Source organism: Dermacentor silvarum, chromosome 2, assembly GCF_013339745.2.
Source record: "Dermacentor silvarum isolate Dsil-2018 chromosome 2, BIME_Dsil_1.4, whole genome shotgun sequence".
Taxonomy (NCBI): Eukaryota; Metazoa; Arthropoda; class Arachnida; order Ixodida; family Ixodidae; genus Dermacentor; species Dermacentor silvarum.
Window position 1 is genome coordinate 32751678 of NC_051155.1, and position 18721 is coordinate 32770398.

Below are 18721 nucleotides of genomic sequence, written 5' to 3' on the forward strand. Positions count from 1 at the left end.
GCCATCTGTGCGACGCACCACATGGTGGCCTCTCGTTCCCGACGCTGTTTATAGACGTACATTGGTGGCTTGTTGTAGCTTCGAGCAAGCCATCTCGGCTAGCTTTGGATTTACACAGGCTGGTTGCATGCATTTGTGCTGATGGCGGATGACCGAAGGAAAGAAGGGGGGGGGGGACAAGACATGACAGTACACCGTACTGTACGTTTTCATTTCTACGTACCCATGTTACTGATAGCCTGATAGATTCTTGTTATGAAAAGTTAGGAGGCTTCTGAGCATGTGCAGCACCGTATTTTCTTGCTCGAAATTTGTAAGCAGTAAGTTTCGTGAAAAATTTTGTGATATTCAATTCGATATTCGGCTTTTTTTCTCTTGTTACGATTCTAAATTCGATTTGAAATCTACTATTTGGTATTTGCACACCCCTACTTATAACTTCAATGTAAAAGTATTTCAGTACTGCGAACTTCAGAATAGTGATTGTTATTCAGTTTCCATTTTATGTTAACACCTCAGTACACTGTAGACCGCTTATAACGTAAGTCGCCGGAGTCGCAAATATCCGCACTATAAGCAATACCGCACTATAACCAAAGCAACAATTTTCAAGGCCCGCACATATGCAAAACATGTGCACCGAGCCGCCACGTGTATGCGACAGTCGAGGAATGCGGCTAGAACATTTGCATTCAATGTATAGTTGAATCTCGTTAATTCGAACCAAATCACGCGGCGGCGCCTCCGACCGGCATTGCTCCAGCACCGCCATAGAGTAAAAGCTTAGGAGAGACCCCTCAATGTCGCGCGTGAACAAAAAAAAAAAAAAAAAGTGGTGGAAATTCCACCGTCTCTCAAATGGCAAGGTCACCGATTCTGCGTTGCGCCGGAACATGCGTGTACATGCCGACGTCTCAGCCACGCTACCGTAGCCACGCGTAGAAAATGGCAGTGAACCCTTCTTTCTCCTTTATGCTTTCTCTACTTTCTAGTCACGTGTTGACCTTGCACGCTGTGGCTACGGCGCAGAGGGAAGCAGCGGCGCTGTCCCAGGCCGGCCAACGAAACTGCCCACGCCGGCAAATGCCTGCTTCCCGATAACGGCAGAAAACGAAACTTCGGGGAGCTGGCCCCGAGCCGTCTGTAGCGGCAGCGCCTGGCCTGCACGGCGGCAGGCGCGCACGATGACAGTCGAAAGTGAGGGAGCTACGAGGGAGGGCGAGGGGAGCCATCGAAGCGGCGCAGTTGCCGAGGCAAAATCTGCTTCCCTGCCGCCCTCCTCCCTCACATTCCACGGTCTCCGCGTGCGCCCTTCGCCGTGCCGTGCCGGCGCCGCCCGCTCCCTGAAGTTTCGTTTACTGCCGTTATCGTGAAGCGAGCGTTGGCCGGCCCTCGCTCGCTATTATGCGCGCCGTGATATTTCACGACTCGGACTCAAGATTCGTTCAGCCTCACTGGCTGTTCGTTCGCATCACGTGCCCTTCTCCTCCACTTCAGTCTCTCTTTCTTCCTCGGGCACTCCTTGGTGTGGTGCGCCCGTTTGAGGGGAGCGTTCGCCATCTCCGCTGACTTCCGTACTCCCAGGCAGCCGCACTGTAACCGGTATTTCGTTTCCCGCAACTGCACTATAAGCGATACGTGTATGCGGGGAGTGCTATGGTAAAATTAACGGGAGTCTGAAAAGACCGCACTATATTCGGTCCTGCACTATAAGCGGTTACGTTATAAGTGGTCTATACTGTACTATGAATTCATATTCCAAAATCCGGGGATTCTTGGCTTTTAGTGTGCCCTTCATGGCAACCGGGGCACAAAGCAATCACACAAGACAGTGCTGAAAAGGCACACCGCAGCGCATGGGCTCAGAAAACCTGAGATGGTGTGGCAGGAGAAAAGCACGGGAAGGGCTGTTTTTTTTTTTTTTTTCTGCATCGAAGGCCATAGCGTTTTGCGAGCGCATGCTTCGCCCAGACAAGTGTCGCCAGCAACGGAGGCGCATCTCTTCCTTCTTTCGTCCTTCTTCCTGTGCACGCTTCTACCTTTTGAGCGTCTTTCTAAGGTGGTCGTTAAGCCAAAAAATGTAACCTCCACACTCACGGGGAGGCCACTCGGCCTGCCCTTTTCGGATAGTGTAGTTTACATGCGTTCGTGTTTTGGAATAGCTCAGGTGTCTACCTCGAGGGAGGCAGTTGCAATGTCCGCAGCAAGGGATGTGGAAAAAAAATTTAGAAAAATAAAATAACACCATTTCGCTTTGCAGGCGACATGGAGCTTCCACCATGTCGGTAGTTTTATAAGTGGCTGATGATGACTGAGGTGTCCTTTCTTTTTCGGAATCTATAGAAAATAGCAACAGTGCGGGCCGAGAGCCAACACTGCCGTTTTTCTGGACGGCCCATGCAGTGACAACTGATGCACTGACGGTATGATGGGCGGTAGGGTCAATTTTGGGACTTTCCACTAAAATGACCTTTCAGAATAATGAAAAATTTGCCACGGTCGCCTGAAGTTCTTCATATCAAGATTTCACTGTTGACAAAAAAGTGCCAACTTGCAATTGAAGTTTATTTGAAGCTCACAGTGTACATAAAAGAACCAAGAAATGTACGCAGACTGCATTGTGTGTAAGAGGCCATGAACCTCATAGTCGTGTTGCACTGCATGCGTACAACCAAATCTCAGCATTCTTTCTTAGAAAAATTTGTTCATTGCTGTGCCACAATACAGCTCAGTGCCACATCTTTATTGCGTTATGTGTGCCCTGAATAAACTTAAGTTGCGAGTTAGCGCTTGCTTTGTGTCTTGCTCCTTGTCTCATCTAAGCTGTGTGTTATTTAAATTGCAGCTATGCTGATGACGCTGATCAAGTTGCACATAGTGAGCAGTGTTCAGTTTGTCTGTAATGTGCACTGAATCCGGGCACTTCGTGCCATGTTTTTTGTGCGCAGGGCAGCCGTAGACACGTCGGAGAAGGGTGACCTGGCAAGTTGTGCCCTGCTGGGCAACTACAGCGAGACTCTCCAGTTTGCCACCCTCACCAAGGAAGGTGCGTTTCATCCTCGAGCCACCGTGCATTGCAGGGCCTTGCACTGCCACGGTGGTTGTTCTCACTTTATATGCGTGTTGCATTCACAGTGTGCCTCTCTGCATTAGGAGGCATATTACTGTCAGTCATCATGAGTAAATGTACAAATGCCAGTACAGTCCTCGTGCCTACAGTAAACACAGTAAAGTAAATTGTGCGTCTTCAAGATATTCCAAGATACAGAGGGGAAGGAGGGTTGCAGAGACGGCAGAAGTGGAGGGTTCAGAAGGAGCAGTCAGCCAGTGTGTCACACGGGATGGTGGCGCCATCTCTTGATCCCTCTTGTAACGTCCACTTGCACACGGTGCGCTCGCTGACATTCATAGGTGCAACTGTTTTCTTAATTATAATCCGTGCATGTTTACCGCACTCATTCCACATTTTTTCAAGCTTGTTCAATGCCAACTTATTCATTGTGTTCACATAAGAGACCAGCTTGGAACAATACCAGCAAAACAAGTCTGTGGATGTTATTTTTGCGAAGGACGAAGCACTACCTAGGAGGGAGTTCTCTGCGATGTTGTGGCTGTGCCGACCAAACGTATGAATTTACCCAGTGTGAAAGCAATTGTCTGTACATTTTAAGGGCAAATTACCGTATTGCCTATATGGCAGCGTTGCATTATGTTTCTTGTTCTTTGCATGTTTTCATTCGAACATGTGGAGAACACTATTTTCAGTATCATAGAGCTTCAATATATATTTAATTTAGAAACAAAGCAGAATCATGCAGTAAACTGCCCTGTGGCCTGCAGAGATGCTTCCAAGTAAACACCTGCTGACAAGACCACTTGTCAAGGCCATTTAGTCGTGCACACTAACCGTGTCACTACGTGTCGCTGCACAAGAATCTGCACTTACAGATCGTGTAGCCTTGGCACTGCCGCAAGGAACTACTGAAACGGCTTATAGTGTTGGAGTCGCTTAATCTCATGTTTCCAAGGCACCCAGTGCGAAGTGTCCACTGGCGTTGTGACAGAGAGTGTTCGTGGTGATCGAGTGAGATCTGTTTTTGTTTACTTGAGCATGCCTGACACCAATAAAACTACAAACCTCACTTCCCGTACTTGTCTCTTTGCTGTCACCATCAATGTGCTCTGCCTTCCTGATGAAACTGGTAATATTTCTTTTTATCAGGGCGAATATCAGCATATTTTTACACTTTTGTTTTTAATTTGTGGGCGCCACCTGAAGACGGCTGTGGGCACTAAGCACGGTCAGCCGTGGCATCCAAGATTTATGGTGCCACGCGATCCAGCACTCGCAATCTCTGACGCCACGAGCCCCGCCGATGCATTGCTCCGGGTGCGATCTGCAACTCTCGCTCATAACTGCGGTACTACGGCCCAACCTTCCTGTAATTTATTTATATAAGTTCTTGCTGACAAGATACTATCCACCAGGAAACTTCTGAAATTATTTCTACTGCTGAAACATAAAAACCTCAAATGAACAAAATTTGCAATTTAACCAAGTTTTTTGCTGCAAGTACACTTTCCTTATGTCGAGGTTTGACTAAAGTTGTCATTCCAAACGACCACAGAAGGGCCAGTGAATGGTGACATGTTGCATTACATGCTAGAGGTTGTAGGGTCTTAGGGCCCCACAGGAATACCGAACACCGCGGGTTCGAGCTTAGAGAGCCACAGGGCCGCGTCAGCTTTCTCCTCCAGCACCGCTGCGCACAGCCTCAGGCCACAAGGGGCTACCGAGCGACGCACGCAAGAACACAGTATTGCCCTGAGTTAGCGGAAACCATTTATTGTCTCCGGCGGTGCAGGAGCGAAAGGGATCCCACACCAAGGGTGAAAATGCAGACAGGGGCGCCTATAGCATATTGCTGCGAGAGCACAGGCTCAAGCTGGGACACGCTGCTAGGAAAAGTCCCGGCAGCTATGCTACTTGCTCTCGCGAAAGCCAATGGGCCAACACTCGCGAGAGCTCGGGCAATCTCCTTCGGCAAGTGCAGCTCGGTGTGTTACGACTTTGCGCGAGCACTAGGCACCACTCTTTGGCTAAGTGTCCGGAAAGGATCAACACAAGGTGTGCGCTCGCCATACATGCAAAGGCACTGTAGGCGAGCTTAAGTCCGAGGCACAAAGGGACTGGCAGACGAGAGGAAAATGTGTATGTATCCAGTGCTGTCCCGGAGATAGAGAGCCACGCTCAGCCGTCAGCAGCCTAACATGGCCATGTCATGACATCAGCTTCCTGATCCCCACCACAAACTGGCGCGAGTGGAGCGCCAGCGCTGAAGTGGAACAAGGGGGGGGGGGAGAGCGTAGGGACAGTAGAACAGGTGAAGCCCGTGCAATGATGCCGGCGCAATCCTCAATCCTCACAAAGTTCCATGTTTATGCTGTGGGAACGCTGACATGAATAGTTAATAGGAGCCAACCGTGGACAAAGAAGAGGACAGATGCGTGAGCAGTGGTGCGAGAGACGTGCGAGAGACGCGCGAGCTGCGGCTGGGCGCCCTTGAACGCGACCGACTGATACTGGAGCTGCTTCCGTGGACCGCAGGAACGAGGCGTTTTCTAACATTGGCGCCCGTAACGTGGGGCCCCGGCTGCGTTCCGGGACGGACCATGGTCGTGGGGAAGGCTGGAGGTACCCGTTCCACGGCTAGTAGCGACTCCAACCCGGCCATGGCGCATGACCATTTCCGCGGTGCGAGCTGCACCTCTGGCGTTCGATGATATGCGATTCCACCGGTTCCTCCTCCGTTCATCGAGCCTGGCGTGGGTCCTGGTGGTGGCGTGGTCTTCTACACGCTGCTGCAGCTCCCGGCACCGCCGTTCGAGAAGGGCATCGCCAGCGCAGGTGACATCATGTGCGCGATTGCGCCGACACCACCTCAAGCACGGCTCCATCCCGTGGGTGCGTGGTTCTCTGGTTCTCTGCTGTGGTGCGGTGTGGTCTCTGGTGGCAAGGCATTGAGCGGGCGGCGGCTCCTTTCGGCGACCTGCTGTGTGCACTCGTCAGAATGAGGTCGGAGAAGAAAACTAGACCAGGTGTGCGCCAAGGAATGGATTAGGGCCTTTCGGTTCCTGCAAGACCTCAACATGGTTTAGGGCCTTTGGTTCCTGCAAGACCTCAACTACGAGGCTGCACCACTTGGCTCATTTCAATCTTCGCGAGGACGTCGGAGAAGAAAACTAGACCAGGTGTGCGCCAGGGGGTGGTTTAGGGCCTTTTGGTTCCTGCAAGACCTCAACATGGTTTAGGGCCTTTGGTTCCTGCAAGACCTCAACTTCGAGGCTGCACCACTTGGTTCTGTTCAATCTTCGCGAGGAGTCCGTCATGGAAGCCAGTCAGGTTTAGGGCCTGCGGGTTCTTGGAAGACCTCGGTGACTCGGACGTTGACGACGACGCCGATCGTCGTTCGGTGCATTATCAGTCTCCAAGGTTCGCCCGCCGGTAGGAGTGTCATGCCGTCGCTGCCAGCCACCGTGGGCCAGTGCCGTCAACACTGGCCATGGAGGAAGGAATGGCTCTAGCTGTCACAGAGCGGCATAGTTTCGAGTGTTTTCAAATGTTTTTGATGCGGATTAACGGCCACCAAAAACGTCGTATCCTCACGGTGCGGCATGTGGTCTCGGGAGAGCGACACGCCGATTAACGGGCCTCGAGGTGTACATGTGCGTCGTGTGGTGCAGTGCCGGGGCTCGACCTTGGAGAGAGGGGAATCTACCGTACTTCGCTCCTGGTGAAAGGGGCGCGGCCAAGACTTTTGGGAGGAGTCATGAAATAATTAGATGAACTCTGTATACCTGTAGTTCTCCTACATAGGAACTAGGGAAAGGAGAGGCTATTTAAGCGCAGGTTCTGGGCCTTGCTAATTAGTCTAGAAGGTGAACCTATGCAGAACTGAGAAGCCATCGGGGGGCTAGTGCTGTCCAGTATCGCCTGGGCCGCTTAGCCGCTTCGGAACTCCAAGTAACTAGTTGACGTAGGAGACGTCAAACCAGCGTCTGCAACAAAGCTCACGGTAGTTCACCTCAAGTTAGCTCAACCTGCTTGAGTGAAGTTGTCAGATCTAGACTCCCGGGAAATCCAGCCGAGCAATCGCATCCACCTCAACAAGATCGGCCCGCCAGCATTCTTCGGGAAAGCTCTGCACGCCAACTTCATGGTTTATAGACTTGCTGCTGCTGCCCGGCCACGCGTATGACATCGTTGCTTTCTTTTGAACTTTATTTTTAGTGCAATGCTGTTAGGTGTTATTCTTGTATATTTGATCCGCGCCCTGTTTCATATGTATATGTATTGTTAATTGCTCATCATCTTTCTCTGTCATCATTGTGTTATACAGTAAAACCCCGGTGATACGAACCCGGCTGGTATGAATTTCAGTGTGATACGAATTCGTAACATTCCCCGGCCGAAATACATTGCTCACAATACGAAAAAAATCGGCTGTTCCGAACGTGTTGCCGCGCCGCTACAGATCATACAAACGCGTGAGCAACAGCGGCGGCGGCCGAGCTTGCGGGGCCACTGGCACCAACAAGCCGGCACAGTGGGATCTGGGCGGGATCCATAGTCGCCAAGCAACCGACTACGTCACGCGGCTGCGCAATCTCTCATTGGTCCCCCACGTCGAGCGGACCGGACCACATCACAGCCTAGCCGATGCTTACCGAGAAATTAGACGAGGACCAATGCTGCAACGATGACCGCGGCGCAGCCCCGACGGCCAAAACGCTCCCTGCACTCGACTTGCTCAGGCATTCAGTGGCGTGCGAAAACATTCCCAAGATCACGTGCGCGCACTTATACGCCTTTCAGAAGGTGATCGTTGACGATTTGGGCAAGAAGAAAACATCCCAGGATACGTTTTTCAAGGGACCGTGAAAAAAAAAGAGAGAAAAAAAAAAGCCGCAGTTTCGCCCGAAAGGTGAAGCAACGGAAACGCAGCAGGAGCAGCGAGCGAATTGACCTTTGCGCTGTCTCTCGCTTCAACGCGAACTAAACGTCGAAGGCACAGCGCATACGAAGCTACTGGCACTAGGCGCACTTTGTCAACATGGCAGATCATTTTGACGATAAGGTCCGCGCGGGCGCGCACTATGCGCACATCGCAGATCGTTTTCAGGATACGGCAGTAACGGCACCCGCGCGGGTGCGTCGTATCTGCAACGTGCCGGTCGCTTGTTGCAATGTACAAGCTGACTGCACCGATAAATTTACGTGACTGCCACATTCAAACGCAACGTAACATGCCGGTACATTATATATTGGCGAAGTATCACGGGGAACGCCCGGTTATTCGAACGCGAAAGCATTTGTGATGGTTAATTCGGACATACCGCGCACCGACAATGCTCTCAGCAGCGCGCCAAATCACGTGGCGGCGCCTCCGACCGGCATTGCTTCGACACTGCTAGAGAGCAAAAGGTTAGGCGAGACTAGAGTGTACTAGACAGCGAGACCCCTAAACGCCGCGCGGAGAAAAAAATAAGAACCACGGCGTCAGGCCACGGTCGCCGTTTCTGCGTGGCGGCGTGGCTCTGGAACACGCGTGTACGTGCCGACGTCGGGGAGCGGGCTAAGCGGCGCTGGGCCGGCGGGAGCGGCAGACGCGCACCGAGACAGTCGAAGGTGAGGGGACTACGAGGGTGTTGAGAGGAAGGGCGAGGGAAGCCACCGAAGCGACAGAGTTGCCGAGGCCAAATACGCTTCCCTGCCGCCCTCCTTCCTCACCTGCGCCGCGTCGCCTCTTCCTCTTCACGACGACGTCTCGGCCAACGCTGCGGCAGCAGCGCAGAGGGAAGCAACGGCGGAGGCCCAGTTTGGCCAACGCTCGCTTCAACGGCAGAAACCGAAACTTCAGGGAGCGGGCTAAGCGGCGCCGGGCCGGCGGACGTGCACGGAGACAGTCGAAGGTGAGGGGGCTACGAGGGTGTTGAGAGGAAGGGCGAGGGGAGCCACCGAAGCTACAGAGTTGCCGAGGCCAAATCCGCTTCCCTGCCGCCCTCCTCCCTCACCTGCGACGGTCCCCGCGCACGCCCGTCGCCGCGTCGCCTCTTCACAACCGCAATCTCGCTCTCTCGCCGTGCCTGCGCCGCCCGCTCCCTGAAGTTTCGTTTTCTGCCGTTATTGCGAAGCAAGCGCGGGCAGTTTCGTGGCCCTCGCTCAATATGTGCTTGCGCGCCGCGATATTTCACGAATTGCACCGTTCGTACATCGTGCTATGGTGCACGAATATTTCAAAAATAAGTCCTCCTTTTAATTCGAACAAATTTTTGGGCCCCTTCGAGTTCGAATTATCAAGATCCGACTATACATGGAAGTTAATGGGATTTAGATCGGGACCGCGAAAACGCGACGTAGCAGCCGAGAAAACGCAGCAACGAGGAAGGTATCAATGGGATTCCACTATTAGAAATCTTTTCTGGTAAAAATAAATTCATTTTTCTTGATATTGTGTATGTTTTGATGATACGAATTTCGGGTGATACGAATATTTCACGCGACCCCGTGAGATTCGTATCACCGAGGTTTTACTGCATTAAGTTCAGGTGTGTTAGTCTGTCTTGTCTTTTTTATTATTTTATTTTATTAATTGTGTATATTTATCTGTTTTTTTTTTTTTTGTTTACTCCCGACTCTGACTCTTTTCACTGTGTTCGCTTGAGTACGGAACGACCAACCGGCTTGTATACCCCGTCGATCGACTTCGCGCCGACGACGAATCAGTGATAGCTGTGACACTAGCGTGTGCTTGCACCCGTTGTGCCGACGGCTCATCGCTTCTCCTCGTTTTGTGCCTTGCGGTGCGCTTGCTGTGACGACGTGGCGAAGTGGCCAAGTGATTTTGCAACTCGGAGCAGCGGTGTGTGTGTGTCTTTCGATGTTGTGTTTCTTTTGATGTGATCGTGGCCATTCTCAGCAAGGGCGTAGCGTCGTCGCCCATGGCGACTTGGCATCTCTCGTCGTCCGTGCCGCCGGGTTCGGACACCGTGTTGCCAGCCAGTGCCGTTAACACCTTTGCAGAGGGAGGGGCAGTGTGGGAACGCTGACGTGAATAGTGGATAGGAGCCAACCGTGGACAAAGAAGAGGACGAACGGGCGAGCTGTGGCTGGGCGCCCTTGGGCACGGCTGGCCGAGACTGGAGCTGGTGCCGTGGAACGCGGGACCGAGGCGTTTTCCCATAATGCTTACAAATTTGCATGAGAACATATTTCTAGGTTTATTGGACTGGCCATAATGGAAATGACAAAATTCAGCCGACTTGTGTATATTCAGGCTCTTTTGGTGTTCAGAATATTTTGAATGACAAGTATCAGATTATCTAAAGAATGTGGGACAATACATAATCCAATGGGTTGAGCGCCCTGAGCTGAGTGTTTTGCCTTCTTTTGTCTTCCCCCAGACTGCCTCAACTATGCTGTCAACATACATGACGAGGGCAACCTCTTGGAGATTGTGGGGAACTGCTGTGAGTATGGGCTGCAATTGCATCCAGTTTTCTGTAGAAGTGCGCAAATATTCAAAAGTATCCGACTATCCGAGTGTACAGTCGTGAACGCATTTTTTTTTTCGATTATACGACGCACGGATCATACGATGGTATTGCATGGTCCCCTTGAAGTCATATAATCGGCATTCCACTGTAACTGGGAATACGTGCGGTCAAAAGTCACTGAAAAATTTGGCAGACTCAACAGTAATTAATATCTACATAATGTGAAGTGTTGACCGAGTCATTGCAGATCAAGATGTAGACATGCGTCAGCTGGTGGGTACCTGGCAGCCAGAGACGTGCGTCGTCATGTTTCTGTTGTGTAATGTTTTAGGACTGCGACAGGAAACAAACTAAATCGAGCTGGGGGGTGAGGCTGGAATGGGATTCCGCCAGAGCGACACATGACGCTGACTTCGCACCGCCTGCAGCAGAGAACGGCGACGTGTTTGGGTTATTGCCTGTTAAAAGTGTGCAGTATGCTTCGAACGGCATTATGCCACGTGCGCGGTGTGATACAGATAGACGAAGATGCTTGCGGGTGAAGCCGGATTACGCGATGCTGCCAGAGCAAGGCATGATGCTCACTTCGTGCTGCCCACATCAGGCAAGAGCGGCACATTTGGGTTATCACCTATTAAAAGCATGCAGTACACTTTGAAGTTCTAACGGCACTATTCCAGCACGCGTGTGAGCTGTGAAACAGATAGGTGAAGATGCTTATCGCAATAGGGTAGGCAGTGATGGCTGTGAATGGCGACATACGACGACCCCACTAGATTTGATGGTACAGTCGAATCTCGATAATTCGAACTCGAAGGTGCCTGAAAATTTGTTCGAATTAAAAGAGTTCGTATTCGTGCACCATAGCATGACGTACGAATGGTGCGAGTTGGGAAATATCACGGCACACAAGCACATAATGAACGAGGGCGACGGAACTGCCCACGTCGGCCAACGCTCATTGCCTGATAGCGGCAGAAAATGAAACTTCAGGGATCGGCGGCGCCGGCACGGCTACGGGAGTGGAGACCGTCGGAGGCGAGTGAAGAGGGTGGCAGGGAAGCGCATTTGGCCTCGGCAGCCCCGACATTTCGGTGGCTCCCCTCGCGCTCTCTCGTAGCTCTCTCGCCTTCGACTGTCTCCGTGTGCGCCTGGCGCCAGCTTAGCCCGCTCCCCAAAGTTTTCTTTTTTGCCTTGAAGCGAGCATTGGCCAGCGTAGGCAGTTTCGTTGGCCGGACTGGGCCTTCGCCGTTGCTTCCCTCTGCGCCACAGCCGCAGCGTTGGCATTATACGCGTGTTCCGGTGCAATGTATTGTTTCATACAATTGCAATTTGGCAACATACTGAGCATTGCTGCCAAAAGATTAGGGATGGGCGAATAGTGAACTTGAAGTTCGAAGCGAATTCGAAGCGAATAGTGATTTGGTAAAATAATTTCGAATCGAATAGTTTGAATAGTATATATCACATATTACAGTAAAACCTAGTTAATTCGAATTTCACGGGACCGAAAAAAAAATGTCCGAATTAACCGAATGCCGAATTATCAGGGTATCCAGAAAACAACAAACGCTTACTACGTCAGCACGATTTTATTAGTGTAATGGTACTAATGGTTCATTAAATCCTTTTGCTATTTTGCACAAAAGCAGTGCTGAAGCTGCAATTCTCGTCATCTCGTGACTGATTGGCTCTCGCAGTGACGATCGAGGCCTCGCGACTTCCTTCGCAGCACTACCGCGGTGCGGGCCATCATTTGCGACACGCTTTGCACTACTGCACGCACATCCCGATTATTTTTTTGCCAGGAAGCTGACCGCCAACAGATCGCACGTCCATCGCGATGTAGCCGGTGCTCTTCATCCTCGACAGCTTTGCACCGAGTCAAAGCGAAACAACTGTTTGTCATAACCGCGGCCGCTATCGACACGATTATGAACGGCGACTTTGCGGTGCTTAAGGCACGCGGCCGACGCACGTACGCAGTCAGAACAAAACTACCGTTTGCTGCAACAACTGCAGACGAAATCACGGTCGCTATCTATGCGATCATGGATGCCCACTACGCAGCTTTTTAAGCACGCGGCCGACGTGTGTATTGAGTCATAACGAAACTACCTTTTGCCGCAACTGCTGTGGTATCAATGCAATCATGGATAGCGACTATGAAATCCCGCTGCCAACGCATTGTTATGCGCGGCGGTAAACGCAATAAAGGCGCAAATACGCACAAAGCATTCCATCGTTGCCGTCATTCACATACGATTTCCGCTGATGACTATGGCGATGTGGACTCCGTCGCTTCGTTTCGGTTGTACGCTAGCGCCGTTTCTGCTCTTTTGCGCCGCACATTTCCGCCTCTGTAATGCAAAAACGTATAGCCTTCAAATATTCGACAATACCAAATATTTGCCCATCCCTACAAAAGATAGTGTTTTCAGGGAACGTGTAAACGAGTTAAAAAAAAGTGCAAATGTATTGGGCCATTTTTGTGTTCTCCATCCTGTGTGTTGGCGCCAAAAAAGCGTTTGAAATGGGATCGTCTCAGTGAGGTTCTTCTGTACTTTTGGATCATTGTTGATGTCTTTTGTCATGGTCATAATTGAGGTTCCCCACAATTACTTTGCTCGAGGACTTGTTTGAATTGGCCAGTGTGTGGCCACATGCCTTCAAGTAAATGATCTTTTGATGCCATAGAAAAAATGAGTACATTTCTTGAATCTGGATGACATAACCGAATTAGTTTTTCTTCGATAATGAGAGAAGATTTGGTCTTATATTACTTAAGTTTAGTGGTTAGTTAGAGGGGGGTTGTGGTGCCATACGACTGAGAGAACCCTGCAATAACGAAATTGGTGGGAACGTGGTGGGGAAAGCAGAAAATTTGCTTTCACAAGAATTTCGTTGTTGCGAAATGACACAGCACAGAGAGGGAATGTGCTGCAAAACAAAACTTTACTGTCAAAATTCCGTTGCCCAAATTTCACAGGCCTTGCTCAATGCTATAGAACCACACTGCCGACAGCACAAAGTGCGCCCCATGTGTTGGTCAGCGATGGCGGCACTGCCATGGAGTGGTATTCTTGGCCGTTAACTGACAGGGATATGATCATTTTCGTGAGCTTTCATGTAACTCAGCACTGGACTTGTTGGTGCCTTTGAGTGACGGTGCCTTGCACAAAGATTTGCCCGAAGTTGCCGTCGGCGACACATGGACTTCCTTGTAGAGGGATGCAGCCATTCCGTTTAAAATGGGCAGTTGAAGAAAACATGGCTGCCGTGACGTGTGTTTCCGGTGCATGCGATTGCTTCTGGCGTTTTGATGTTTTCGTAAACAAAATGGCGGCAGCCTTGCAAACGTGCTGTGGTGGTATTTTACGCAATTTAATTTTTGAAGTGCCATCCATCCACGACTGCTTAGAAGCAATAGCCATCGTCCCCACCTTGCTAATAACTAGTGGTCGCTATTTGAAATTCGTGTATAAAGTGGGGAGGAAGTGTGTTTGAGCACTTCTTGTGATACTCTGTTAGTGTTAGACGTGCAGATAATATTAGGCCTGATGTTCGGGCAAATTTCGTTGATGCAGGATTGCAGTGTGGTGACGTTTTGTTGTCGAGAGATACGAAATGCATTGAATTCTATGGGTGTTTGCCGGGGATAGGAAAATATTTCATTGTGGCGAGAAGTGCGTTATCTGGGGCTTTCGTTATCGTGGGGTTTGACTGCATTGCTATTCGTGCTTGTCGGGACCTATCGGAAGAGAAAGCGTTGTAGTCAAGGGCAAACAAAGAAGGAGCTAGACCCACTTCATTGCATCTTTGTTTGTTGTCTGCAATGGGCTACATTTTCTTCCATTGGGAACATTCTGCTAGTAGTTTCTATTTAAACACGGCTCGTTTGCATATGAGAGCTCAGGCGGATCATGGGGGAAACAGCATTGTTTCTTTGGCCGTTGTTGCAGCTACACACGGCACCCACGTGGCATGCATTGCTGCCGCGTGCTTCCCGGGCTGCCCCGAGCGCAATGGTGTGGCCCCTGGTGCACAGCTGGTCAGTGTGGCCATTGGGGACCTGCGGCTAGGCTCCATGGAGACCGGCACTGCACTGGTCCGGGCCATGGTGCGCGTCCTCCAGCAGGGCTGCCATCTCATCAACATGAGCTACGGCGAGCATGCACACTGGGCTGGAGGGTGAGTGGGTCATGGGCACACACATGCTGTGGGGCCTGTCCTTCCTTACAGATTGGTTTAACCTTGTGGGCCTGTCCCTCATTGCTTGCTTTATTGAATGATCATTACGAAGCATGTGCGAAGCAGGTGATTTCTCTACAGCTAGCATAGGAGCACTGACCACCACAAGTTTGAACTCAAGTGAGTCGCAGAGCTGGATTTGCTGTTCTTCTTCTTCTTTCTGGGGTTTTACGTGCCAAAACCAGTTCTGATTATGAGGCATGCCGTAGTAGAGGGCTCCGGATTAATTTTGACCACCTGGGGTTCTTTAACGTGCACTACAACGCAAGCACACGGGCGTTTTTGCATTTCACCTCCATTGAAATGCGGCTGCCGGGGCTGGGATTCGATCCCGCGACCTCGTGCTCAGCAGCGCAACGCCTTAGCTGACTGAGTCACCCCGGCGGGTTGCTTGATTTGCTGTTGCCACACATAATCCAGTGTGCTCCTTATGCACTGCTCCATGCACTGTCCTTCAAGGTACACAGTATGGCCTATGTTTTCGAAGGAGAGGTTTATTTGCACGCAGCATTTGATGACGCCAAACACTACAAATGCCTGCTTTTGGGCAGCACAGGATGCAAAGACCCCCTGTGCCAAGGGCATATATGCAGAATGGGCGCCACTAGCACATTGTTGGGGGGAAGGTCCCCTTGCTATGCTGTCATGGTGGCCATTAACAATGTTGCAAAAGCGTAGGGCATGCATTTGCCTCCAATTAGCGCAGTTTGGTGCAGTAGGTCCACCACTGTTCAGCTCAGCATTCGAAAAAAAGTAGTGAAAGTTGCATACTCGCAGTAGGCAGAAAACAGCTAAGGATGAGCAATTCCCAGAGCTCATTAGCGTGGACTTTTTTATTTTGTAATATGCATAAAATGAAGCACAAGCACCTAATAATATAAGAACTGGAATTTCAAACAATAACTAAGCCACATTTAATAGCAGCCGACTTACGTACAGTAATCTCAAATACTACATCTGAAGTACCATGGCTTCACTGCCAGTTCCCACCACTTACCGTCTTTTTGCGACTTTCTGTGCCTCTTAAAAATTATAATTTGTACTTAAATTGCAAACAGAATGCTCAATTCTATCACTATGAATTATGGTCTTTTCATTTCCACCAAGATGTCACAACACATTTTTGCTGGTTGTCAGTTCCTTTAAGGGGAGATGTGGGTTCTAAAATTAGTTTTGTTAATTTTGGTATGAATTGGATGATATTTACTAGCATTGTTGAGTTTTTTATGCTGATTGTAAATATCTAATTAGATTTTGTATATCTGCATTAGATTAAAAGATAAAACTTTTTAAATACAGAAATTTAGTCGATTTCTTACGGGACTTTTCAAAAACTTAACTTTGTCAAAAACAAAAGCAAAGTATATGGCAAGAATGCCAGAGAGTTGGTCTAGCCGGTGATGCTATTTTTATTGTTCTCAGTGCACTTATAGTGTGAAAAATACAGATGTACATCTCATTGCAATATTTTTCCTCATTCTCATTTATAATTAGTGGCAATTAGAATTTTGCAGACAACTTTAGAAATAAATTAATAGCGTCACCCGTTAGATCCATTCAATACAAATATATTGATACCAAACTTTTTGCTGGTACTTAAAAACAACATACAAAAAAGCTCCGTAGGCAGTGCGTGATGGCCAAAAAAAATGAAACTGAGAAAAACGAGTTTGAACTTTCTGTTCATTGTAACTTTTATTGGCTTAGCAATATGGCAATATGAATTGCATCACCATGTAGCACTGTCCTTCAGCAACAATTTCATGATATGTATGTGGCCACTGTGCAAAAATAACACTGAGATACTTGCTGAGATATACTGAGATACTTGCAGAAGTTGGGTGTGTGTTAGATTCGGGGGCACGTTAGAGTCGGGTAAAGAGGGTACTCTTGTGGCCATGACAGGCACGACTGCAAGAGCAGGGCTCACATCGCACCAACAGTAGAACCTCGTTGATTGCGTACGATCTTCCGGTGGCAACATTCGGGATCGAGAACACAAAAAATTATCCAGTACAGTTAAGCTTTTTTTTTACCAGTATATACGTTCCTAGAAAACACAATCTTTCGGCACCAACATTCCGTACATCGCCAAACTGCAGTCGTATGATTAGTTTTCCAGCTGCTAGATCCCACGTGAACAAGAAAAGGCACGAGGTGTAATGGTACAACGAATAGTGTTGACAGGGCAGTGTGCTTGGATGTTCTTTCTGTTCCTTATTTCAGTCTGACTCACCGGATAATTTGATCAGTTTGGTCATTCCCATCGAGGTCGAATTGACAGCATTCAACTGTATTTGTGCTGCACTTCTGTATCTGCTTAGACAGCTCTGCCTTGTCATTAACAACAACATCCACAAAGTTTCTCGCATTGCAAGTGCACATCGTGGAAGCGCCAAAACACGACAGTGATAATTATGTTGAAAGTGGTCATTAAAAAAACGAAGCGTGCATGGCAATGTATACTCGAAACACTTTTTATATGGCCTAACATAAATGTATATGTAAGGACTAATACTTGGCGTCCCCTGGTTTGCTCTGGACTCTTCCAATCCCCATCAGCAGGGATGGCTGCTCGTTCTGTGTACATTCAACTAACCACCTGCAACGTATTCACTTACGGTTCTTATTTTGTTGTATGGCACAAATGCTGCATTCTATTCTGTAAGTACAGTAGAACCTCGTTGATTGCGTACGATCTTCCGGTGGCAACATTCGGGATCGAGAACACAAAAAATTATCCAGTACAGTTAAGCTTTTTTTTTACCAGTATATACGTTCCTAGAAAACACAATCTTTCGGCACCAACATTCCGTACATCGCCAAACTGCAGTCGTATGATTAGTTTTCCGGCTGCTAGATCCCACGTGAACAAGAAAAGGCACGAGGTGTGCACAATCGATAACAGTAGGCGCCTGCCACAGCAGCTTCCCCTCAATACTCGCAAGCTTTTCTCACGCACTTGGTTTCCCATTCTAGTACCAGCGAATCTCCTCCCAGCTTGTCGCACACTGCACTCACGGCTATCGCCACCAAGCCTATCGTGATAAGCATCTTCACCTATCTGTTTCACAGTGCGAGTAACTAACTGCCGTCGGAAGTGTAATGCACACTTTTAAAATGCGATAACCCAAATGTGCCGCTGTTCCCTGCTACAGGCAGCTCGAAGTGAACATCATGTTTCACTCCGGTGGCTTCACAGGCATTGTATTCCAGCATTGCCCACTAGCTTAATTTCGTTTCGATTTCATGTCACCTTCTTAAAACATTAAAACACAGAACACGCAAAATAGAATAGCGCACTTTTAAACATCTAAAATTTCAGTTGTTATCATACATTTAATTTGTGGAGCTGGTGGCAATGCCGCAAAGCTTTACATATTACCATGTGTATCTGGTGATGATGTTTCACTGTCTAACAAACGTTGAAAGTTATCACCCAGCGCAAGAGGCGCAGGCGCCTTTCTGTATCTGAAGTTTCTCGTATGTTATCGCTGGTTCTATCCATTGTCTGTTGTCACCGGACCTTGTGTAATCTGATTGTATGCACTACCCTAAACGTTGTACTTTCTGGAATGCATGCGGGCACCAGTGATAATGCTGGAACCTTCAATGAGTCATGTAAAAAGCAGACGCGCTTGACCCGCCGATCAGACTTTGACAATCGCCGACTCTGCTCGCCGCTGTAGTTCTGCTTTGAATGTCACTTGCTTTTGTGGGTACAGGTTTGCCCAATAAAGAGTTCATTTCGTCATTCACAGTTTCGCTACTGTGTTCTTGGCCGTCACTACAGCATGACAGTATGATAGAGCATGTCCAATTTTTTGTTCGATAAATCAATCAGCAACTTTCTTTGACAACTTGCTTGGCATGTAACAAACAACTGTCCTGCGTTTTTGCACCAGCGACATCT

At 49.1% G+C, this 18721-nt stretch overlaps 1 protein-coding gene across 6 annotated transcripts in view; it reads left to right on the plus strand.

Moving 5' to 3' along the window:
- LOC119441413 (tripeptidyl-peptidase 2) overlaps nt 1-18721 on the plus strand; it is a 141043-nt gene that overhangs the window by 25928 nt on the left and 96394 nt on the right. For all 6 annotated transcript variants that reach the window (XM_037706038.2, XM_049661242.1, XM_049661241.1 and 3 more), the window contains exons 6-8: nt 2949-3046; nt 10465-10530; nt 14520-14748. In XM_037706038.2, the coding sequence (XP_037561966.1) occupies nt 2949-3046; nt 10465-10530; nt 14520-14748 (393 nt within the window). The remainder of the gene's footprint in view (nt 1-2948; nt 3047-10464; nt 10531-14519; nt 14749-18721) is intronic.